This window comes from Bison bison, unplaced genomic scaffold (genome assembly GCF_000754665.1).
Source record: "Bison bison bison isolate TAMUID 2011002044 unplaced genomic scaffold, Bison_UMD1.0 scf7180017864530, whole genome shotgun sequence".
Taxonomy (NCBI): domain Eukaryota; kingdom Metazoa; phylum Chordata; class Mammalia; order Artiodactyla; family Bovidae; genus Bison; species Bison bison.
Window position 1 is genome coordinate 7186737 of NW_011495080.1, and position 24736 is coordinate 7211472.

At 44.4% G+C, this 24736-nt stretch overlaps 1 protein-coding gene across 2 annotated transcripts; it reads right to left on the reverse strand.

Annotated features, from left to right (window-relative positions):
* Positions 1 to 493: 493 nt before the first annotated feature.
* On the reverse strand, positions 494 to 24547 carry CPA4 (carboxypeptidase A4). Of its 2 annotated transcripts, XM_010831671.1 has the most exons (11): positions 24141 to 24547; positions 17910 to 17991; positions 17370 to 17504; positions 16050 to 16148; positions 12126 to 12227; positions 10207 to 10311; positions 9339 to 9449; positions 7970 to 8060; positions 6395 to 6594; positions 5201 to 5285; positions 494 to 725 (listed from the first exon to the last, which is right to left on the reverse strand). In XM_010831671.1, the coding sequence occupies exons 1-11, from the start codon at positions 24275 to 24277 to the stop codon at positions 541 to 543; spliced, it is 1332 nt and encodes a 443-aa protein (XP_010829973.1). In that variant the 5' UTR covers positions 24278 to 24547; the 3' UTR covers positions 494 to 540. The 2 variants fall into 2 exon arrangements, with proteins under 2 accessions (XP_010829973.1, XP_010829974.1); XM_010831672.1 differs by lacking the exon at positions 16050 to 16148.
* Between the last annotated feature and the right edge of the window lie 189 nt (positions 24548 to 24736).

Genomic DNA, 24736 nt, shown 5'->3' on the forward strand with positions numbered 1-24736 from the left:
GACCTGTACTGATGACCCTATGGGATTTATTTTTCAAAGAAAAATATGTTCAAGAAGGAGTGAGATCAGTTAAAGGAAGTTCTGTGACATCTGTGAGACCAGTCTAAAAGACAAGCATTACCTCCCACAGCACTTCCCTTGGGGCCCCCACCAGAGCAAGGCCATGGGTGTGGCTAGATCGGATGAAACTAGAGAACCATTTCACATACCTTTTGATCTAAACATGAGGTAGCGACATGCCACCCAGTAAGGGTTGATCCTAAGTGTGGCTTGCCCACCCAGCTACGTGGAAGGAAAGGCATACAGAGGGCTCATTGAAACAGCAGAACCAAAACACAGCAGGCTGGCAGAAGTGCTTCTCTCAGCGCACGGCCAGAATGCACAAACTACAAGGAAGGGGGCTGGCCGGGGGCTGACCTGTGTTCTCTACAAAGCCAGAAGACTCCGACTCATGTGTGAAGGAACAAGCTCTCTTTAATAATGGCCTCTGTGTGTGTGTGGACAAGGGAATACAAAATGTAGACAGAGCAAGGCTCTCTTCTAGATGTTGTTCCGCACATGCTCCATGATGGTCTTGAGCCCCAGCCAGGTCTCCTGTGCAGTGGGGATGATCTGGTCGGCTGGCAGAGCGAAGGCATAGAAACCAGTATCTCTCAACTCAAAACAGAACGCATACTTGATGCCATTATCATATGCCCAGTCAATAGTGTTCCCACTAGCTGTATCTGTTAAGTCAAAAAGAGAAAACACTTTGAAGCCTAGTTCCTTTCAGGGTTAGACGGATGGGGCTCGGAGCGCTGCCAACCTGTGGTTCCTCAGTGATCTACAGTTCTTTCTGAAAGTCATCAACCTACAACACACAAATGTTGACCTGATCCCTGTGTCTCAGGCCGTCCTGCACCAGGAAGGTCTTCACCAGTCTCAATCCAGGAGATTTTAAATCCGCATTTCCATTTTGTCACCAATTCACTGTTTGGACTCCTTCAGGTCACTGGAAGCCAATCTCTGCAGAGTGTGGGAGGCAGCCTCCATCACAGCCACAATGATCCTATCTCCTAGTATTCACATCCTTGTGTAATGCCCTCCTATACTGGGCAGGGCCAACATGATCTGTTTGACTGCAGAAATGAAAGTGTGCACCCTTCAAAGCTAGGTCATAAATATCATGGCTTCTGCCCTTGCTCTCTCTTGGGTTACTGGCTCTGATAGAGCCAGCTGTTATGTTGTAAGAACACTCAAGCAGACCTTTATAAAGAGGTCTATGGGGTGAAGAACTCACTGCCAACAATTAGCAATCACTTGGCAGGCACCAGAGTGAGTCTGAGAAGCAGATCCCTCAGCCCCATTAAGCCTCTAGACGACTGTAACCCTGGAAGACATCCTGACTGCAACCTCCCGAGAGTGCCTGAGCCAGAGCCACCCAGCTAGGCAGCTCTTGAGTTCCTGACACACAGAAACTGTATAAGAAAATTCATGTTTATTGTTTTAAGCTGCTAAATTTTAGGATAACTTTTTGCATCTCAAGAGGTAACTAACAACACAGAGGGAAGGAAGCACTTGGGACTTCCCTTTGTCAAAAGGCCAAGGAGGCAAAAGGCCCTGCTTCTTCCAGTCAAACTCTAGCAGAAACTGGATAAAGGTGTAGTGTAGATGATACTGAATAATAAAATAACAATGTCAACAGCAGCTATCATTTGTTGAACATCTACCATGAGCCAGTCATCATACTGGTAAGTTTACATTTAATCTTTAATAAACCAGTGAGATGGGTATTACTGTCCTTGTTTTTCAGATAAGAAAAAAATCCAGGCTCAGAATAGAATACTTTGTCTAAGAAAACATAGATGGAAAATGGCAGGGCTGGAATTCAAATCCATCTGATGACAAAGCCCATGCTTTCTTCAACCTACTTGGGGTTCAGTTAGAATGTTTTATATATAAAACATATGGTGGTGGTGGTTTAGTTGCTCAGTTGTGTGCAATTCTTGTGGCCCCATGGACTGTAGCCCACCAGGCTCCTCTGTCCATGGGATTTCTCAGACAAGAATACTGGAGTGGGCTGCCATTTCCTTCTCCAAGGGACCTTCCTGACCCAGGGATTGAACCTGTGTCTCTTGTGTTGTGGCAGTCTCCTGCATTGCAGGCAAATTCTTTACCAAGTAAGCTACCAGGGAAGCCCATAATATACACATGTCTGTTAAAATATGGGTCCCTTTATTTTTCCATTGTTCCTGAATGTTGTTTCTTATGATACCATTTGTGATTTTCTAGAGATGCTGCTTCACGGAGAAGGCAATGGCACCCCACTCCAGTACTCTTGCCTGGAAAATCCCATGGACAGAGGAGCCTGGTAGGCTGCAGTCCATGGGGTCACTAGGAGTCAGACACGACTGAGTGACTTCACTTTCACTTTTCTCTTTCATGCATTGGAGAAGGAAATGGCAACCCACTCCAGTGTTCTTGCCTGGAGCCTGGTGGGCTGCCATCTATGGGGTCGCACAGAGTCATACACGACTGAAGCGACTTAGCAGCAGCAGCAGAGATGCTGCTTCAGCTGCAATTACATGTTCCCTGAGGTTATGGAATAGGCTCTCCTAATCTCTCTGAAATTCCTGTATAATTCCTACAGATTTTCTCTACCTGGAGAAAAATGCTGAATAATAAACAGACTATGGCACCAGCAAGTTACATAGCAAGCTCAAGTATTTCAGAACAGGTTTTAAATTCAGGAAGAGGGCAGGAGGACCTCTGCTGAACAAACTGATCAGATTCAAGAACTTCACTTTACTTGGGTCCTTGCTAAGTCTACCTACCTACTCTTTTTTAAACATAACTGGGAACATACTAATAACACTGGTGTGCACACTCTATTTTTCAATTAACAATTGAAGATTATTTCCTATTAGCACATACAGATCCACCTCATTCACTTAAGGGCTGCATAATGTTTCACTGTAAATGAGGTGAAGTTGCTTAATCATATCCGACTCTTTCTGACCCCATAGATTGTAGCCTGCCAGGCTCCTCTGTCCATGGGATTTTCCAAGCAAGAATACTGGAGTGGACTGCCATTTCCTTTTCCGTTTCACTGTAGGAATACACCAAATGCATTTTCATCCAGTACTCTACTGATAAACATTTAGGTGCTTCCCAGTCTTCTATAACTAAACAATGCTGTCATGAACATCCTTAAAACTCACAATCTACCCATGAGCCAAACAAGCTCAAAGACTTTGTTTCTAAGCCCTTAGTAGATCAGAATCTGTGAAGAGGAGGGGAAAGGGTTGCTAGAGGAAGGTGGCCTAAGGAAGGAGACACGAAAATTCTAGAAAGTAGACACAAGAATTAAAGAAGCAAAACAAGCTGGGCTATTTAGCGAAAGGATTGAACAGTCCAATATAGCACAGAAGGCTTTCAAGATACAACAACTGACATTCAGAAAGCCACTCAGTCATGAAGAAAGGAACTTAAATCTCTTCTACATGCTCAAAGAAGGCAGGAGAGTGTGAAAATCCATTTTAGAATTATTTATATTTATACAAATACAAATAATTTGTATAATTGAATAATATATACAAATTTTATAATTCATCTAAAAGGATTAATCTAAGGAAAGGGTTAGCACTTGAAGGAACAAATGTCAAGTACTTACGTCCTACACACCCTAACCCAGAGAGTGAGAGTATTTTTATACAAAAATTGATTTCATTTTGGGGAAGAAAGGAGGGCAGGCAAAGCCTGTAAAAAATACAGAAGATGGGCTCTTGAAAGAGGTAGAAAATATTATGTCTCTTGATAACACTCAGGAGAGCCTTTGTCCTACTCTGTTGGAGCAATCTGATGAGTATCTCTTACTTTGGGGACAGCTTATGCTGGGAAGAAGAATGTTTTTTGATACGGGAGGAAAAGGCTATTCTTTTTTTTTTTTTCTAATTTTATTTTTAAACTTTACATAATTGTATTAGTTTTGCCAAATATCAAAATGAATCCGCCACAGGTATACATGTGTTCCCCATCCTGAACCCTCCTCCCTCCTCCCTCCCCATACCATCCCTCTGGGTCGTCCCAGTGCTCTATTTTTTAAACTGGCATTTAGACCCAAAATCCAGGACTCTGGTGACCTGCAGAGATCTTTGGAGAGGACCTCCTCAGAAGGCTCCTGCCAACTTCCTTTAGCTCTCTTTGGCATAGGGCTCACTTCTGACTAATTAAATAGAAGGTGGTGAACCTCTCCTGATGTGTTTGTTCTCAGAGGTGCTCCCATTCAACAACACTAGTAATGATAAACCATGAGTAATTACTAGCTTGTTGATGCAATTAGCAACACAAACATCAACATCCTGCTAAGTGCTTTATGCAGCTTGGTGGCATGTGAAACACAGACAAGAGTGCTGAGGTCAGAGTGTAGATGAGGACCTAGGAGGTGGGATGGAGAATCTTCGCAGAAGAGGAAGACTGAGGAGAACAGCGGTTGAGGGCAAAGTAAGTAGGATGGGAGAGTGAGTTACAGTATGGAAAAGGAAAGCAGTATCGGCAAGTTTTCAGGGGCTTTGAGGGCAGACCAACTGTTGGAAAACTATTTACAGAGGAGGCACCAGAGGGGGAAAAGAAGGGCACTTGTTTGAAAGGAGCTTAGCTCCCCATGTTTTGTGTTTCTATTTCCCATTTATAGCTAGGGCCTTGGAAAATAATCATATCCTTCAATCTGATCTAAAAATTTAAAGATCAGATCACAGAATAACGGAACTAGAAGGATCTCAGCAGGAATAGAGTGAAATGCTCAGATGAAACACTTCAGCGAGAAACCAAAACAAAAGTATTTCCTGAAACTGAGGTTGAGTTGTAGGTCATGGGTCTCAAGACCCTCGTCAGGTCTGCAGTCTTCATAGAGTTTTTTTGTTTTTTCAGCTCAATGCTAATGACTGTCCAGAGGACCTCCTAAACCAAGCCTGCTATGCACATGTTCATTTCAGACAGGATGGTGAGGGGGTCCCCTCCACGCCCTGGTACCACCACCCCAGTTCGATGAAGATGGTTGCCTGCAACAACTACCACCACACGGACTTGACATAAATTCAGCCTATCACTAGCAACAAAAACAGGTTACCACATAAAAAAAGGCTGTCTTGTGGCTCTTCTCCAGCTTCAAGTATCCTCTCCAAGTGTTCCCTAGTAACCAGTAAACTCAGGGAGTACTTACAGACAATGGAGCCGACAGAACCCACTCGGTACTGAGTGCCCGACAAGGAAGCCATAGCTTTGGATGCATTCCGTGCCACCATATCCTAGGAGCGGGAGATCATTAAAGTGAGAAAGAATGGACTCTGAAGCCAGACATTCCTCAGCTGTTCTGTACTGCAGTGGATTGGAAGATTCCCGAACCCCCACCCCCCAACCCCTCCCCACCACCCAAAGTTCCCTTCTGGTCTCCTTCTTTCCCATCTGACCAGAGCCAAGGCCTAACTATAAAGTGAGAGAAATGGAATGATTCCTCCAACTCCTTCTATCACATCCTCAGTTCTTTATTTCCAGTTTGGGGCCAGGGTAAGGAGAGAGGTGGAAGAAGGCCAGATAAGTGCTCTGAAAACAGGTGTATTGTAAACTCAAGTTGGGGTGCTGTATTGCAGCTCTTTGCAGATCTGGAGGGCTGTTCACCAGCCCATTAGAAATCTAGTAAAGGCATCACCATGTTCACCTAACCTGAGGGAAGGGAATGTCATGTTCATGAAGACAAGGGAAGGGCAAGTATGTTCAAGCGAAAACCTTTTAAGAGTTTGGGTGTTCTCAGAGTGGAGGTGGAGAAAGGGCCACCATATATGGATGTGCCCTACACAGAGGACCTGCTTGAGACCAAAGTCTAGACCACACCTAGTCATAAGCCCTGTGACCCCTGGCAGAGGGGCACACTCAAGCAAACCAGCAGAGAAAGAGAGGCCTGCAGTCACTCTGCAGGTGTCAGGCCCACTCCAATGAGTTCACCCTAAGTGTCTGCTCACATCCTGGGGTGAATCACTGCATGCGGTATAGAGCACCCCTGGGCTGTGGCCTGCACCCTACTTAAATTCTACCACACCCCGAGTGAGGAGCACCTCCCCCTTGGACACCACAATGCTGCCCACAGTTCTTGACAAGCAGTGGATCTGCAATACGTTTTGGTCAGAAAGACAAGTGAGAAGGAAAAACAGCATCCAGTGTGGATCTTGGAACTCACAGCAAACACAGAAATAAGGAGGATCATCTTCTTCCTGTTCCCAGTAGGCCTGATGGCACATTGCAGAGAAGAGAGAGAGAACACTGGGCCCTTCTGGAAACAAGCCCAGCTTCTGGACTTTCTCTACAAAGCTCTAGAACCACCACTGTAGCAGCACCCAGAGGAAACACATATACCACTTACCAGTTCATCAGCATCCGGTACTCTGCTAGTTGTGTAGCCATATGGATACATCACCAGCTGCGAGTAGCTGTGCAGGTCGATGAGGCATTTGAAGTCCCCATGATTTGTAATGAAATCTGCCACCGATTTCACCTCCACTTCTGAATGGGCATGGAGTCCATGATACGTATCAGAGCAAGGGTCGTTACTGGTTCCCACTCCTGTGGGGAGTGACCCAAGCAGAAACGTTAACCCATGGGCTAAGGAAACAGAAATGCAGGATTCTCCACCCAGAGGAGAGGCAGAAAGCATGCACAGGCCGCTGCTGGCTGCCCTGAGAATCTAGTCCTCAATGTGTATATATTGTGGGGAGGGTGTGGAAGTGGGGTGCTGAATCTGCCAGTGTTGAGCAGGAAAATTGATAACTCCTTTAATGGATAGAGTTGACCTTGTACTGTATCACCAACAATTAATGTCATATTTTACAAAGAGTAATTAATATGTATTCTTGATAATTAATATGAATACTAATTAATAATGAAAATGACTCCATTTATTCTCCAACTAATTCTCTTGGTTCAGATCTTAATGGCCAAGTGCTGCCAAAAATAATCCATTGTTGTGGCTAAAATCTCTTGATTATTTGACAGATATTTAAAATTATTGCCTTCTATATTACCTCACAATATAGCCCCCTAAGGTATCTGACATGTATGTGAAAGCATCCCTGTTGTGACTTAGCTTTGATGCCCTCAATTGCCACATTTTTATCAGCTCCTTTCCCACAGTCACATTATTTTTCCCCCAATGGTTTGTGTGGTATTTCTACACAAGTAAGAAAATTAAAACCATTACATTAAAACATCACATCAAAAGCAAAACATCAGTACAGCTGTGGAACAGTGAAAGAGAACCACCAGAATTTGGAATTGAAAAGTGAGTTTAGATCCTAAATCTTATCAACCGTATGCTCTTGAGATTGTCGCTGAGCTTCCATTGTCCCGTTTCCAATAAGAAAACTCACTCTCTAGGTCAGAAGAATAAATAAGATAATATATGGGAAGCTATATAGCATATAGTTGGCACTACTGTGGGGGTGATTTTTAAATAGCTGGAACTCAGAATCCACATCTCCTAATTCTCATTTTCGTTCTGTAACATCAAAGGGCAGAGGTTCATATTAATACATCTAAGGGTAAACTGCTATAGTTTAATCTTCACAATGTCATCCTGCCTGTTGGGGTAATAGTGCTAATTGCTCTCTTCTGTTACCACCAAGAGCCCTTCCACCATTCAGTAACTTGCCCAGGAACCAGGATGGCCAGGTAGAAGGTCAGCTCATGGATTTGTATAAGACAGAATAGTTTTAAAGATAATAGTGTTCTCTCAGGAGGACAGAAACTGCTCAGTCATTCCCTTTCAAAATTATACTGAACAATAATATAGAGTGATACACAGAATAAGGGATTTGCCCAGTTTCTCAGTGAACCAGCAATGGAGATAGCCTACAAACCAGTTCCCTCACTGCCAGCTCAGAGACCTAAGGACAAGGCTACCCAGAGGTATCAGGATTTAACAACTGTCTCCCCCACCTACCTCCAAAATGAGAATCCCAATTTCTATTTGGATCAGCACCAATGCAGGTGCTTCTAGGATTTACAGACCGTGTCTTCCTCCATAATCGGTTCTGAAAAATTCATCAAGGAAGAAACAGCATTCAGAGATGGGTCAGGTCACAGAAGAGGTAAAGCTTTTCTTTGGGGGGCCTATGATAGAGATGGCACCATGGATGGGGCGAGCTGCCTGAGTCCTGGAGGCAACTTCAGAGATTTGAAGGATCATCAGGGTTTCAGCCTTCTCTAACTGCAGAGTCTCCTCTCCTTCCCCAGAAGGGAGAATTAGCCTCCTGATCGGGAGAAAAGGACTTCCCCAAAATGACCTGATGTCACCTGAATCCACTGAATAATTTAGGGCTTCAGTCAAAGTGGAACAAATGGACATTATCGGCCTCAATGATAACTGACGTGATAGCAAGTGCACAGCAACTATTGAACCCTTGCCTAAAAAACTGACCTGACTCCAATCGAGCATCTAGATCTGACCGCAAGTGAACAGGAAACACAGGGGATGAGGGAATAAATTAAATGGCACAGAACAAAGAAGTCATCAGGCAAATTCAGAATGTGACACATTTTACATGACAATTTACTTGGGTTTCTCCAACAAATGAATGACATTCTAAAAGACATGTGGGGGTAGGGTAGGGATGGGGAAGACGTTGTATAATTTAAAAGCCTGCATAGTTGTAACAACCAAATACAGGTACAGACCTTATCTGGATCCTAATTTCAACGAATTGACTCAAAAGACATTTTAAAGATAATTAGGGATATTAGATGATATTGAAAAACTTCCATCCAATTTTTTTACTGTTGATAGTGGTGGTGTTTTAATTATCATCAACTAGAGATGAAGATGGCAACCCACTCCAGTGTTCTTGCCTGGAGAATCCCAGGGACGGGGGAGCCTGATGGGCTTCCATCTATGGGGTCACACAGAGTCGGACACGACTGAAGTGACTTAGCAGCAGCAGCAGCAGAGATGAAGACTAAAGAAGTTTTGAATGAAGTAACCTGATGTCTGGGATTTGCTTTAAAATACATCAGAAAAAAAAAATATGTAGGAGGGAAAGAAATGAAAAGAAGATAGGTAAAGTGTTGATAATTGCTCAAGATCCATAACAGGAAGTTCATTAGACGATTCTTTATAAGAAAAAAAACATATCCTGGTAACCCTCAGCCCAGAGAATGACTGGAAAATGAGACCCCCCAAGGAAGCTCCTAAAGTGCACATTTTATGGAATTTTTATCTAAGGTCATAGATAAAGGTCTATGCAGTCACAAAGCAAGGAAATCAACAAACAGGTCTTAACTCCAAGCCCAGCCCATCTGTCAGTATTACTCACGTGAGTATGAGTGTACACATATCCATCAGGATTGGCCACCGGCAACAAGAATATATCCATTTTCTCCAAGATGGAGGTGATGACTAGATCTCTCCCATAATCACATGCAATCTAAGCAAAGACAACATGCTTGTCAGCTATGTCTTTGCAGGCTGGGTTGCTAGATCTAAGTCAGAGTATCTTCCCCAGATGCCCAGCTCCTAGAACAGCATCTACCCTCTGGCAGTCTCCCTGCCACCCTTGTAGGTGCAGCTCTCTGCAAAGCCCACGGAGCACTTCAAAATCTGAGGGAACATGGCTACCTGATGACATCAACTTCAATGAGTCCTGGGCTGCCTGGTTTATTCTTCCTTCCAGGGGGTAGGAGCAGGGGAAGGGAGAACCACACATCATAATAGTTATTAGGAATATGAGCCCCTATGCTAGGGTTGGGGAAGATGGATCCTCCACTCGCACCACCCCTCCTCCCTGGAACTGGCTTCAACTAGACTTTCCAGAGGGACAGAGCATGGAGATAGCATGAGGTCCCTGAGGGCCAGGAGAGCCTGAAAGGGACTGAAGGTAAAAATTATCTGAGCCTTGCTGCTGAGCAGGACTGACTATGTGTCAGTGTTTCAGGGCCACCTCTACAGCTCATTAGTATGCTCACTGCTATGAGCGGACATTGCCATTTAGCTAAACTATGAGGCTGACTGTGGGGCTCTGATCTTTTGTTTCTCCAATTTGAAAAGACTCCCCCAGCCTATCGTTCCTGTGAGAGTACCCTCCTAACCTACCACATCCCACCCCCTCCCAGGTACAGCTGCATAGTACAGTACACGGCACCCCTGGCCCTGCAGAATGCTGGGCTAATACTAGGCGACATGACCTTTCTCGCAGTCCAGATTGCTGTGGCCGATGAGATCCACTCCCGGGCATGGATGCCTGCATTCAGCCAAATGGCCGGGCGCTGCCTGCCTTTTCCAGTGCTGAACTGGAAGGAAAAAGAGGACAGAAAATTACCCTTCTGTCTGGCTGTGTGTCTACTCACCTCTCCTCTCCTCTTCCCAGTTCGCCCCTATTCATTTAAACCATTTAAGATCATTCAGAGGCCAAATGTTCCTGAGGGCACCATCCATTTATCAGGCTTCTCCAGGTCGAGGAGCTTAATTGACTGGCAGGGCCGAATTGCAGCACCACAGCTCCAGGCAGCTTGAACCACTCCAAGGTTGGAAGCAAATGGGAAGGGGAAACAACTGCTATTGTGAATTATAATTTCAGTGTGATTAGAGATAATATTATGTCTCTTAAATGGACTTCCTGGTGGCTCAGATGGTAAAGCGTCTGCCTACAATGCAGGAGACCTGGGTTCAATCCCTGGGTCAGGAAGATCTCCTGGAGAAGGAAATGGCAATCCACTCCAGCATTCTTGCCTGGAAAATCCCATGGATGGAGGAACCTGGTAGGCTACAGTTCATGGGGTCACAAAGAATCGGACATGACTGAGTGACTTCACTTTCACTTTATGTCTCTTGAATGACCTCAAATGGTATCTCAACAGAGAGGTACACAAAAGTGCATGAACCAGCCTGTTCTAGCTGATGCCATAAATAAAATCAGTTTTAAAATGAGGAAGGGGGGTTCACTATTGCTTACTGCATGAAATGAATTCTGACTGCTCCCTTTTAGTGTTGGGTCCCCTTGGGTCAGAGCTTGGTGCTAATGAAGCAAAGGTCTCCATCAGTTGGCAAATAATATAAATTTATGTAGATTATTTGACAGCAACCAGCTCAAAGGCAGGGCTTCTCCCACTGGTAATTTCACCATTGCTGTAAGCCTGGATCCCTCAGGACCTGTATGGATCTAAGGGTTTGACAAATTCTAGGCACCATCACTTGTTCCATGGTTTATATCTCCAAATTCCTTTTTATTCATTTGGCTGGATTATTTATGTAATTTATGTCACTGCCATAAATTCTTTGCCTCTTTTGCCAATATAGACCTAAAATCTGTTAGAAATATCTGGAAATTAGGCTTGATGTAGCCAAGGATCATAGACTGGGCTTAAAATTACACCAACCTCAAAATTACCGTCCTAGATTGCTTTTCCAATAAGTACCCCTAAAAAGCAGAATGGAATTTTTAGACCCATCCCAATTTGTCTTCATATTTACAGAAGATGGGAATGGAGGGAAAAGACTGTGGCCAATCTGAAAGCTTTCTGAAACACTAACCACCTCCCACTTCTTTCATTTTTAAGTTTTATTAGTTTTCTTGGCTGCCCTGGGTCTTCATTGCTGTGCATGGGCTTTCTCTAGCTGTGGTGACTTCTCTTGCTGCAGAGCAAGGCTCTAGGGCTCACGGGCTTCAGCAGTTGCAGGCTCAGTAGCTGTGGCACACAGGCTCTAGAGCGTCGGCTCGGTAGTTGTGGTGCACGGGCTTAGTTGCCCCTTAGCTTGTGGAATCTTCTTGGACCAGGGATTGAACCCAGGTCCCCTGCATTGGCAGGTGGATTCTTAACCACTGGACCACCAGGGAAGTCCACTCACCTCTTCCTGATCCTGCCTTTCAGCCAAAACTTGGAAAGGGATGTGCTCCTTCTAACTCCATTCGCAACAAGCAGAAGCAGGGGACCCTGTGTCAGAACAACTTCTAACCCGAGCAGAGGTGTCCCCACCTCACCCTCCTCCCTGAAGTCAAGGAGGTCCTTACAATCTGCCTCTTTCAAAAGTGTGAGGGCTGAGTCCTAGACACAAGGAACCAGGAGCCTGAGTCCAGTCGGGCTCTTCAAGGTGCATGGAGCCTCACCTTCAGGACATACATCAACCGGTTCTCAAATGAATGCCCAATCTTCACTGCGCTTACCAAGTGAGGATAAGATTTGACAATGCTGTCCATCTCTTTGTGAATCTGAAGTGTGAAAAAGTAAACACAGGGGCATTTAAAAAATTTGTTCAGCTCTAGATGGGTATCTGTGAACTTTATTTTGTTGATCTTAATGATTTTTTTATAGTCCCCTAACCTTGGGGTTGACAATATGAAATGCTTAATATTAAGCAACTGCCTAAGAATCCATGTCTATGATTTTCTAGAGAAAAACACATTTGTCCACAAAATTATAGTCCGTTAAATGAGAGTAGAAACACGTATACAAATACTGCTTCAAAAGTGTGGCCCTTTGCACTATACTAGTCTAGGCCGTATATTGTCACCCTGCTTATTAAGTTATATGCAGAGTACATCATGAGAAACGCTGGGCTGGATGAAGCACAAGCTGGAATCAAGATTGCTGGGAGAAATATCAATCACCTCAAATATGCAGATTACACCACCCTTATGGCAGAAAGCAAAGAGGAACTGAAGAGCCTCTTAATGAAAGTGAAGGAGACTGAAAAAGCTGGCTTAAAACTCAACATTCAAAATAACTAAGATCAAGACACCCAGTCCCAACACTTCATGGCAAACAGATAGGGAAACAATGAAAACAGCAACAGACTTTATCTTCTTGGGCTCCAAAATCACTGCAGAAGGTGACTGCAGCCATGAAACTAAAAGATGTTTGCTCCTTGGAAGAAAAGCTATGACCGACTTGCTGCTGCTGCTGCTAAGTCACTTCAGTCGTGTCCGACTCTGTGCGACCCCATAGACGGCAGCCCACCAGGCTCCCCCGTCCCTGGGATTCTCCAGGCAAGAATACTGGAGTGGGTTGCCATTTCCTTCTCCAATGCAAGAAAGTGAAAAGTGAAAGTGAAGTCGCTCAGTCGTGTCTGACTCTTTGCGTCCCCATGGACTGCAGCCCACCAGGCTCCTCCATCCATGGGATTTTCCGGGCAAGAGTACTGGAGTAGGGTGCCATTGCCTTCTCCGATGACCGACCTAGACAGCATATTAAAACCCAGAGACATTACTTTGCCAACAAAGGTCCATCTTGTCAAAGCTATGGTTTTTCCAGTAGTCATGTATGGATTGAGTTGGACCACAAAGAAAGCTGAGTGCCAAAGAATTAATGCTTTTGAACTATGGTATTGCAGAAGACTCTTGAGAGTCCCTTGGACTTCAAGGAGATCAAACCAGTCAATCCTAAAGGAAATCAGTCCTGAATATCCATCGGAAGGACTGATGCTAAAGCTGAAGCCCTAATACTTTGGCCACATGATGAGAAGAACTGACTCATTTGAAAAGACCCTGATGCTGGGAAAGATTGAAGGCAGGAGGAGAAGGGGACAACAGAGGACCAGATGGTTGGATGGCATCAAGAACTCAATGGACATGAATTTGAGCAAGCTCCGGAAGTTGGTGAAGGACAGGGAAGCCTGGCATGCTACAGTCCATGGGGTCACAAAGAGACAGGAGTTAGCAACTGAACTGAAGTGAGTCTAGATAACCACCTAGGGCCCCATTTAGCCAAGATTCTTGAAAGAACTCCCCTCCTTTTTTTTCATCACTTTTCCCATCAGTTAGGAAGAAAATTCAGCATGTACTATAAATATGTATAATACCACACAAGTATATTATGTACATTATAAAACAAAAAATAGAAACAAAAGTTGTTACATTAATAATAAATTCAAATATATGTAGAAATATAAATAGAAATTGCAACAGTTTATTCCTCCATTCCAGTGGACTATCTTGCTTACACCCCACTGTACAAGCACTCCACTTTGGAAGTGATTCTTCTAAAGACTTTGATCTCTCAATTGAAGAGCTGTAACAAAACAAGGTTATGAATGCTTTTATTTGCCTTCAGGGATAAAAAAAAAAGGGTTTGCTTTAAATGGAATTCATCCACCTTAGTTGTTCAAACTTTTTGAGGGCTGAAATAAAGAAATAAATGAATTTATATTTAGACCTTAAATTTGAAAGAAGGAGCTTTACAGAGAAGGAAAGTGTGCAATCAATACAGAATAAAATCAAGCTTAAAGGGTTTATCAGACTTGCAGTCATTATGGCAGACTGAGCAAGAAACTCGCTCTCAAATATATAGGCAAGCCAGATAAAATACTATGAAAATGAGTCCCAGACAAATTTAAAAGCCAAAAAAAAAAAAGGAAAAATTGTGCCAGAAATGAAGAGAGAGCAAGCTAACAGAGTACAGGACAAAAGGTGAAGCCCCAGGGCTAGATATCCGTCTTAGGTTCTGAGGGTTTACAGCAACCAGGAAGAGGAGTAGAGGGCAAAGGACCCTGCCTGGAGCAAGGAGCAAGTTCCAACTTGAGAGCTGGAAAGTGGTAATTATGGCCATGAAAAGGGCCTGGAAACTCTACCCACCGACCCTAGAAAGTGGAGCAAAAGCCAGATGCCTGCCTGAAGTTATGAGAGGAGAGTTACTCAGGAAAAGTTAAAACAACAAGCTGTGTCCAGACATGGGGTTGCAAATTCACAGTGCCAACACAAGGGGAAAGCTTACCCACAACAATAACAAAAGTAACTGCCACCACAACAATACGCACACAGGGTCTTAAATTAGAAACCCTGGCAGAAACAAACAGGAAATTCCCTTTAGAGACCTAAGAAGGTTCAAGTGATTGTGGGATATGTGCTTGTAAAAGCTGTTTTTACAAAGAACTGAATACGAGTAGCCTTCTGCTGCAAGCCAGATGACAATGATACCTAAAGTCAGAGAACAAAATTGAGTGGATAGGAACGTGAGGATCCTGCAGCAGTCAGGTGAGGGGATGGTGTTTCCAGAATCTTGGGTGACATTTGCAACCTGTTAGCTCAGCTCGGGAGTGCCCCCTGTTAATGAGGCTATCGTCACGGGCTGGATCCCTGTGTGGGCCTCAGCTCCATTTTCGTCCATGGCCCTGGACTGAACTCCTGACTTTATCCAGCTGTTTTGCAGATGTATGTCAGTGGTCACAAGAGGGATCAAGGGGCAGTGTGGCCAAGTGTACACAATAAACAAAGCTACTGACAATCCTGGGAAAGAAGTGGAAAAAAAGCTTGGGGAAAAAACCTCATCTGAAAGAAAAATAATTCAAAGTATATGCCTCATGAAAAGCATGCCAGGAACTCTATCTTTGGATATATATTCAGCCATAGGAAACAAAATACCAGTTTAGATTTGGGGTTTGTTCCTGAGTTAGTAGAGAATTTCCAGACTAAGGAAAAAAACATTAGGGGCCTAAGAAAACCATAGGCTACGTGATTCAGTTCCATTCCAGTCCTTCTTGGTTCTTCAAATTCCAATATTACATTAAATTATTCTGCTCCAAATTTCTTATTTGAAGGGTTGGCTTACCTTGAAAGTCATTTATATAAGTGATTTCTAACTAAACACAGCACCAACATGTATTATGGAACAAATACACATTATAAGTAGTCATGATAAATGAGTGGAAATATTTGGTTAACCTTGGAAATAATCACTTGTCTATTTGCCTGGGATAAGTAACACTTTAATCTGGGTGAATAAAGTACAGGGATTCTGGTGGAATATAACAAGGTTGAATTACGAGGACTGAAAATGGTTGCAATTACTTCATGGTTTTCTTTGAGGGGTTGCTTAAGAAAAGAAGGATGCATGTGGGAGTAAATGTTCAGTTTGCATTTCACTCTGCTCTTAGGAGATAAACAACCCAAGAATCAGAAAGAAACTGAAGTGTACACATTTTAACCCCTCATTGTAGGCGTACTGTACTAGGGACTAACACCTCCTGGAAGTAAGGAGAGGTGTTACAAAACCCAAAAGGCCAATGATCTGATCTTCACCTGCTTTGAAATACTTACATCTTCCAGGGTGTGATAGGCCCCATAGTTAAAGCAATTATTGCTCAGTTCTTGACGTACATTGCGTTGTAGCTGTTGGTGTTCACTATCTAAAACGTTCTGAAACAGACATGGCAACATTACAAAGTGATTCTCTGGGGGCAGAGGTTCATGTTGTTTCCACTCTTCCTTGGGATATGGGCTGGCCAAGATGGCAGCACCCTCAGCACACATATCAAGCAGCACAAACGTCAAGGTATAAAAGGGGGTCAGATTTCTTCCCCGTATCTATAAAATCTTACTTCTTGGAGCCCAACGTACAACACCTCATTCAAAACTCACTTTCTCCCTGGAAGCAACATATGTGCCATTTGGTTATTCTATACTATGAATTCTCTAGACGTCAGCCTGCATCTGGTATCCAGTGCCTCTGAAATACCCAGCTTGGGAAACCATTCAGAAACAAAGAAATTCTTACAACCACTCCTACTTTGAAGGCTCCTGGCAGATGTCTGTGACATGTGAGGATGATTAATAAGCTCACAGCTGCTCACACCATCAGGAAACTCCCAGGCCAAATCACCAATTAGCCCACAACCCACCTCGGTGAAGGAGAGAACGTGAGCCAGACACTGTCCTGCTGTTCAAATACAGCTCGTGAGGCTGGTGTCTGACTTGGGCAGTGAGGCTGACTCTGCTAGGGGCTGCTGGGTAACATTCTCCCTTTCACCAACCACGCTTATTATTTATTTTTGCCCATGCCACATGGCATGAGGGATCTTAGTTCCCTGATCAGGGATTGAACTTCTCCCCCTTGCAATGTAAGTGTGAAGCCACTGGACCAGCAAATAATTCTCAAAGGATATTTTTTATGACTGGCCTTCAGCACCTCCCCACCAGCACACATTCTATTCTTCCCTCTTGACTTCAAATAAAAAAAAAGAGACTTAATACTTGTGAGATAGCTATGACATACCATGCACTGTTAGATATTTTATGTACATTTAAGCACTTAATCTCAATTAATCGTATGAAGTAGATATAACTATTACCATTTTACTGATGAAGGAACAGAGTCTCAAGAGGGTAACAGTTTGTCTGAAATTACACAGCTAGTAGTTAGCAAAATCAGGATCTGGATCCAGATCTGACTGGTTTGCCATGTAAGCCCTTTCTAGCACAACATGTTCCTCTAACAAGTCACTGCACTTTACTTCCATATACCTCAATGTCTTTATCTGTTCAATGGAGAAGAATGAGGCCAGAACTTGAAAATGTTCCAAGTCCACTCTGGCTACTTGGTCCTATGCAAGACCAGTGGAGGGACCTTGGCCTACCCACCTGCAGGTCTTCAATAGCCACTGAGTACTCTAAGCCATGGTCCTCCAGGAAGGATTTGACTTCCTGCAGACTGAAAGAAGGGACCAGGACATCTGCAGGATGACCGAGGGTAGAGGGAGATTTCCACAAGTCGAGCTGAGGAGAAAAGAAGTAAAACCAGGTTAAAGGATAGTTCAGGTAAAAAGCACAAAGAACTCATTCTTCTAGAACAACTGCCAAAAGCCTGGGTGGTCCCTGAGAAGCTGAGTTCTGCACAAGGGCAAACTTCTGCCATTTCAGTTTTATCTGGTCAGGCCTGCCCAGCAGGCAACACATGGCAAAGCTCAAGGAGTGACAAGTCAATGGCAGAAAGATGAAGCCCTCTGCTAAGGACCCCATCTCCCTGGAGAGCACTTCCCCACCAACTCTCTCCATTGTATAAAGACATGTTGATTAATATAGGATTATACACAGAAACTCTTCAGGAATAACAATGCCAGTGCTGCAAGAGTCTTCTCCCACCACGGTTAATTGATACTCAAGAGAAAGAGAACTAGGTACCTTAAGGTTGTCTGAATTCACTAGCCGATTGAGTTTGCTGATCTCATCTTCATTTCTGATGTTAATTCTGAAAACTTGGTGCCTGGACAAAGTGGGGGGAAAAAAAGCAAAAGATAATGGTAAAGCTTTCAGCTGGCAAATAAACCCCAGGCCTACTATCCCAGACATAATGAAAGGAAATGGTCTAGTCTTTGGTTATAATATATAGCCACTAAAAATAAGGCTACATGGCAAATATGAAAAAGTGCTTATGGTATATAACTTTCAGGGAAATATTAAGTGAAAGAGCAGGACACAAAATTGTATGTATGCCATGACTGTAAGTATGGAAAAAGCAGATGCATTGGAAGAAAAACAGACAACGGAAATATAGCAAATGCTGACAGTGCTTATGTTCGGGTCATGGGATTATGGATGACTTACTTTTTTCCCCTCGTATCTGTTTTCTGTAATGTGGTCATATTACTTTATAATGAAAAACATATATATTTTGCAGAAAGGAATGTTCCTGAGCTACACGCAAAGCTAACTCAAGACATAAAGAGGCACTTCTTCACTGTCAAGGTCTAGGACTGAAACTGGCTGAATGTCCACGCTGGAAAGAGCAAGGAAAGAGAACAGACCTTCCATCCTGGGAGGGTTAGTTATTTTTCCTCTTACCAAAGAGGGGAGAGGCTGGGTGCTCTCCAGGCCCTTCCAGCTCCGGAATCCTACACAAATGCATGGTGCTGGGGCTGAATTTGGGATTCATCCCCCCAATGGGGCTCTGACAGGGCCCAGAAGGAAGCTGGCCAGTCCCAAGCCCCCCTTTGTTGTTCGTCCTGCACTTGTTTCCTATACATCATTTAGCTCCCGCGGCAGCAGCAGGGGTAGAGGCCCCCGAAGTCCTGTGTGTGGGTGGGAGAAGGCCAAGCCTGAAAAGCTGCCTTTGTGCTCTCAGCCGGCTCAGAGAGCCAGGGGAGCCATTAGGCCGTTGCTAGGTGACGGCCCGAATGAATCGGCACTCAACACTGTCACATGCGTCATCCCTTTGACACAAATGAATGCGGGAAGAGCTGCTGGAGACGGCTGTGGGCTGAAGGACCTGTTGACAGAGAAAATGGTTCTGTCACAGGGAGCTAAACGTGCAGCCTCACGTGGCAGATCAGCATCTCCTCATCAGAAAACCGGTCTAATCCGGATGAACTCTCAGAGCTTAACTTTGTTCTGGGAGCTTCTGGGGGGTCTCCAAGGGGTCTGGTCTAGCCTCTAGGGAGGTAAGGTCCGCTGCAGAGTTGCTTCCGTTGCAGGCAGCAGATTTGAAGGGAATGCCATTGCTGAAGCCTCACTTTCCCCCTGCTCATCTGGTCTCCACAGGGTCCTGGGAGGTGGGCAGCCAAATGCATCCCATGGGAGTCTCTGAGCCCACAGTGGAGAAGCCACTGGCTGGCAGGTATCAGCCCGAACCTGACAGACTTGCTACATATTGGACTGCAGCCCTGGGAAGATGGGGAATCAAACCACCATTTCCCTGATACAGGCAAGCAGCCTTGCAAAAGTAACAGGTTTAAGACAAAAGGGAAACCCTTCCTCCTAGCTGAGTACCAGGACCTATCTGTAGAACTCATGCTCTGTCACAACCTGTCCTCAATACTCCAGAAAAAGGGGCATCTTAAAAATGGGTGTTCTGCCTATTTGCAGGGCAGCCATGGAGACACAGATATAGAACAGACTTGTGGACACAGTGGGAGAAGGGGAGGGTAGGATGAATGGAGAGGGCAGCATGGAAACATACATTACCAAACGGAAAACAGACAGCCAGTGGGAATTTGTTGTTTGACACAGGGAGTTCAACCGGGACTGTGTGATAACCTAGAGGGGTGGGATGGGGAGGAGGCGGGGTGGAATGGGAGGGAGGTTCAGAGGGAGGGGGACATATTATATCTATGGCTGATTCATGTTGATGTATGGCAGAAACCAATACAATATTGTAAACCAGTTATCCTCCGATCAAAAATAAATAAAATTTTTAAAATGGGTGTTCTGAAAAGTGCCTGTGCACTGGCATCTCTGTTAGCAAAATGAGGCATTGGTAAAATACAGCATTGACTGGAGTATCACAAAGAGAACAAGGAAGGAGAAGGAATACGAAGAGAAAAAAAGAGGAACATAAGAATAATGGGCTCTTAAGAATATTAAAACCATGTTACACATTCATCCACAACATGTGCTTTAATTCTCCCAAAGTGGTAACTTCACAGCAGAACTTTCATACTCCTGGGCACAGTCCACAAGGGAGTACAGGGAATCTAATTGGCCCTGATGATGATTAAACTCACAGCTCATTTCATTACATCCTAATTAGCCTAGCTCCAAAGGATAAAGACACATCTGTAACATGCAGACAGGCAGGGCGGAAAAGCTGGTACAGAATAGAGTCTTTCCCCACATGTCTCTCCTCCGTCTCTCCCTCCTACACATTCTTGGCTCCAGCTTCACTCAAATCCCAAATTCACCATACGTTTTGCCCTCCTATGCCTTTGCACATGTTGTTTCCTCTGCCTGGATATCCAGCCCTTTTCTTTATCTGCCTAGCCAATCTCTCACCCAGGCTTTAGGACCAACCTTCATCACCCATAAGGTTTTCCTCAACCAGAAAAGACAACGTTAAGGAAAATCTTCAGATGGCACTAAAAACTGGCAGGAGGCAGGGAGGATCTAACATTATTCTCATGAACGTAAGTTCATCCATACCTAGAAGCAGAAAAAACGTAAGTGGGTGCCAGGTGAAGGGCAGCCTTTCTCTTGCCCTCACTAGCTTTGTCTCTATTTGGAAAATGCACCCTGCGAGTGTGGGTGGTGGAACATAACCTATCTCCACCATCTGGAAATCTTTTCAAAGATTTAAGCTCTTTCTGAAGATGGAAAATTGGCCTGGGGAAGGGGACATGCTGGGGTTTGCAGGTTGCCATGTTTACCCTTCCTACTCCACACAGGTAAGTGTTCCTACAGCTCTTCTTAACTCTGGTGCTCTCCAATACCCGGACTGGCAGCTGCTGCCAACACAATGGTCAGTGATCCACTCTCAGCATTTTCACACTCATCCCATGTGCTGGACAGTCAGTAGTCACCTTGGTTCTGAGGTTCTATCCCTCCCCCTTTCACCATGTGGGTGGCCAAGCAGCACGTTCTTTGCGCCTTTCTTACTTGCATCCCCAGCCAGTCTTAGAAGCCACCACATCTGAGATGATTTCATGGAACTCTTAAATGCCTACCAGTTACTGCCAATGCTACAAGTTCTGCAACTATTTCCTGTTCTCTGCCTGCTGTACACCTTTAGGCATCCTGGCCACCATCCTATCCTTAAGATGAGTGGAGCCCAGGAGAGAAGACACCAGCAGAATGAGAGAGACTGGGGAGGTGGGTGAGTTAGGTGGAAGGAGCAGAGACTGGGGCTGGTGGGGGGATGAAACCATCGCCTCCATCTCCATTGGCACTGTTGCCCCTACAACCCAACCTGCTTCCCGGCTATCCAACCACTCGAATGCTCAGAAATCAACTTCCCCTGGCTCTAGATGTTCACCAAGTTGGGTGTCTAGGCTATGTTTATGGACCTCAGGAAGAATTCCTCCACCTTTGCTGGTTTCCCTACTATAAGGCGAGAAAGATTTGAGAAACCTATATGCAGGTCAGGAGGCGACAGTTAGAACTGGACATGGAACAACAGACTGGTTCCAAACAGGAAAAGGAGTACGTTAAGGCTGTATACTGTCACCCTGCTTGTTTAACTTATATGCAGAGTAGTACATCATGAGAAACACTGGGCTGGAAGAAGCACAATCTGGAATCAAGATTGCTGGGAGAAAATCGATAACCTCAGATATGCGGATAATACCACCCTTATGGCAGAAAGTGAAGAGGAACTCAAAAGCCTCTTGATGAAAGTGAAAGAGGAGAGGGAAAAGGTGGCTTAAAGCTCAACATTCAGAAAACAAAGATCATGGCATCTGGTCCCATCACTTCATGGGAAATAGATGGGAAAACAGTGGAAACGGTGTCAGACTTTATTTTGGGGGGCTCCAAAATCACTGCAGATGGTGACTGCAGCCATGAAATGAAAAGACACTTACTCCTTGGAAGGAAAGTTACGACCAATCTAGATAGCATATTCAAAAACAGAGACATTACTTTGTCAACAAAGGTCTGTCTAGTTAAGGCTATGGTTTTTCCAGTGCTCATGTAATGGTGTGAGAGTTGGACTGTGAAGAAAGCTGAGTAACGAAGAATTGATGCTTTTGAACTGTGGTGTTGGAGAAGACTCTTGAGAGTCCCTTGGACTGCAAGGAGATCCAACCAGTCCATTCTAAAGGAGATCAGCCCTGGGATTTCTTTGGAAGGAATGATGCTAAAGCTGAAACTCCAGTACTTTGGCCACCTCATGTGAAGAGTTGACTCACTGGAAAAGACTCTGATGCTGGAAGGGATTAGGGGCAGGAGGAAAAGGGGATGACAGAGGATGAGATGGCTAGATGGCATCACTGACTCGATGGACGTGAGTTTGAGTGAACTCTGGGAGTTGGTGATGGACAGGGAGGACTGGCGTGCTGGGGTTCATGGGGTCGCAAAGAGTCAGACACGACTGAGCGACTGAACTGAACTGAACTGATGACACTATTGATTAAAACTGTCTGCAATTTGCTCAGGCACACAGCACTTTCTGTGTAAGCTCCTATGGTAAGCACTCCAGAGCCCAGCCAAGCAGTATCAACCCAGGTGTCCACTGCATTATATGAGAAATCTGTATCTTGAGAAATAAAAGTTTTTTTTTCAGCCACGTGAATAGATGCAGCAGGAGCCTGAGAGCTTTATGCGTCAGCCCACATAGCAGCAAATGTAGTTATTACACACTTACTGCTGAGCTGCCTGTGGAGAAATCTCCTTCCCTTACCACCTGTTATGCCTAAGCGCTCTGAGCTATTTGGCAGTAGAGACCAGGTGTGAACGGAAGTCATCACCATAAAAATTACTCAATCACACATTAGTAATTACTTCAATAAACAATCTCAAAGTCCCTTTAGCCAGATAGTATAATGGAGAGTTAACTAACAGATATAGACAAATCAGTTAGATATAGGATTCTTTCTGGAGATTGTTGTTCAGTTGCTCAGTCATGTCCGACTTTTTGTGACCCCATGGACTGCACTTGGGTTTTGCATTCAGAGTTCCAACTCCCCTGCTTACCAGCTGAGTAGCCTTGGGCAGGTTTCTTAATCTTCCTAAGGCTGAATTTTTTTCATGTTTAAATTGAGGAAAATAACACCCCTGCCTGGCAGAATTGTGTGATCCAAAAGATAATGTACGTGACAGCTCTTTGCAAATGGCAAAGCATTATGCAGTAATGAGTTATTAGAATTCAATCTTCCAGTAGGGTACCACAGCATCCTTTCATCTCTCCTACCTCCCAATGTCCTCTCCTTTGTAAACCAAAAGGCATTCCACGTGGAGCACATGTGCCTGTGCACGCGCACATACAGAATGAACAGGTGTACTGTTGCCTTTCACAGCTAAGGCTAAGCAAGACCCATCAAATCTCCACATGCTAGATGCTACCAAGAAGGGTCTGCCAAACTTAACCGTTAACAGGAAGGTGAAGCCAAGAAGCCTGTGACCCAGGTTTTCCTCTAAGTATGGCATAAACTGGGCTTCCCTGGTGGTTCAGCGGTAAAGAATCCACCTGCCAATGTAGGAGCCTCGTGTTCAATCCCTAGGTCAGAAAGATCCCTGGAGAAGGAAATAGCAACCCACTCCAGTACTCTTGCCTGGGAAATCCCACAGACAGAGGAGCCTGGTGAGCTACAGTTCATAGGGTTGTAAAAGTTAGACACAACTCAGCGAATAAACAACAACAAAACATAGCAGAAATCAGAAACAACTGGTAAGTCCTAGTAGTTCACACAGGAGTAAGAAAGTAGGAGATGCCTAAAACTGACCTTAGGAATAAGAACCTGGAAGAAAGAACTGGCGGGAATTATGGGGCTGGGGAGGGACCAAAGACCACCTAGTTTTGACACGACAGCTAAAACTGAGCCTGAGAAAGAAGTAATTGGTCCAAGATACAAGAGCAGAGCTGGGACAGGAATCCAGGTCTTCCCTCTCAGCACCATACCACCTGAGGTACAATCAGCCATTCATGTCCAAATCTATTTGGTGCCTGTATCTCTGAACTAAGTAATAAGTCCAAAAGGAACTTACCCAGAAAATGTTTCTCGGTCACAGATGCCAGACCCAATAAGGGCCCCAAAGAACAGTATCCACTTCATGTTCCAAGGATGCCAGTCATAGAGTGGTTGAGTCAAGCTGTATTTATAAGGAGTCTGAGGCAGACTCATGTCCTCAAAAATGTTAATATGATTCCTAAGCACCCTTGCAACTCTTGACAGTACATCAGGTGGGTCTTTGATGCCTCTTGCATTCCTTTTGAGTGATAAAGGCCAAGCCTCTTGACCTACAAAGTCAGAAATCTGCTCCTCAGGCTGGAAAAGTCTGTGATAAGCGTTCTGTATTGCTTAACACTTGGTTTTAAGGATTGTTTTTTGAGTAAATAGGGAAGTCCCACAGGGCTGGATAGAACTTACACTGACAGAAGAGGCCAGATTATGAACCTGAAATTGTGTTAGCTCTAGAATAAAAATAAAGACTGTCAAAGAAACCCCAAGTCAACTCCAAGATCACACACTTCACACACTTAACAAGCCCTTCTCTGGTGAGAGTAGATCATGATGGAAAGTTTGTGGCTTCTGTTTTGAATCTAACACTTAATTTTTCTGACTCCACTAAAAAGGCAAAAA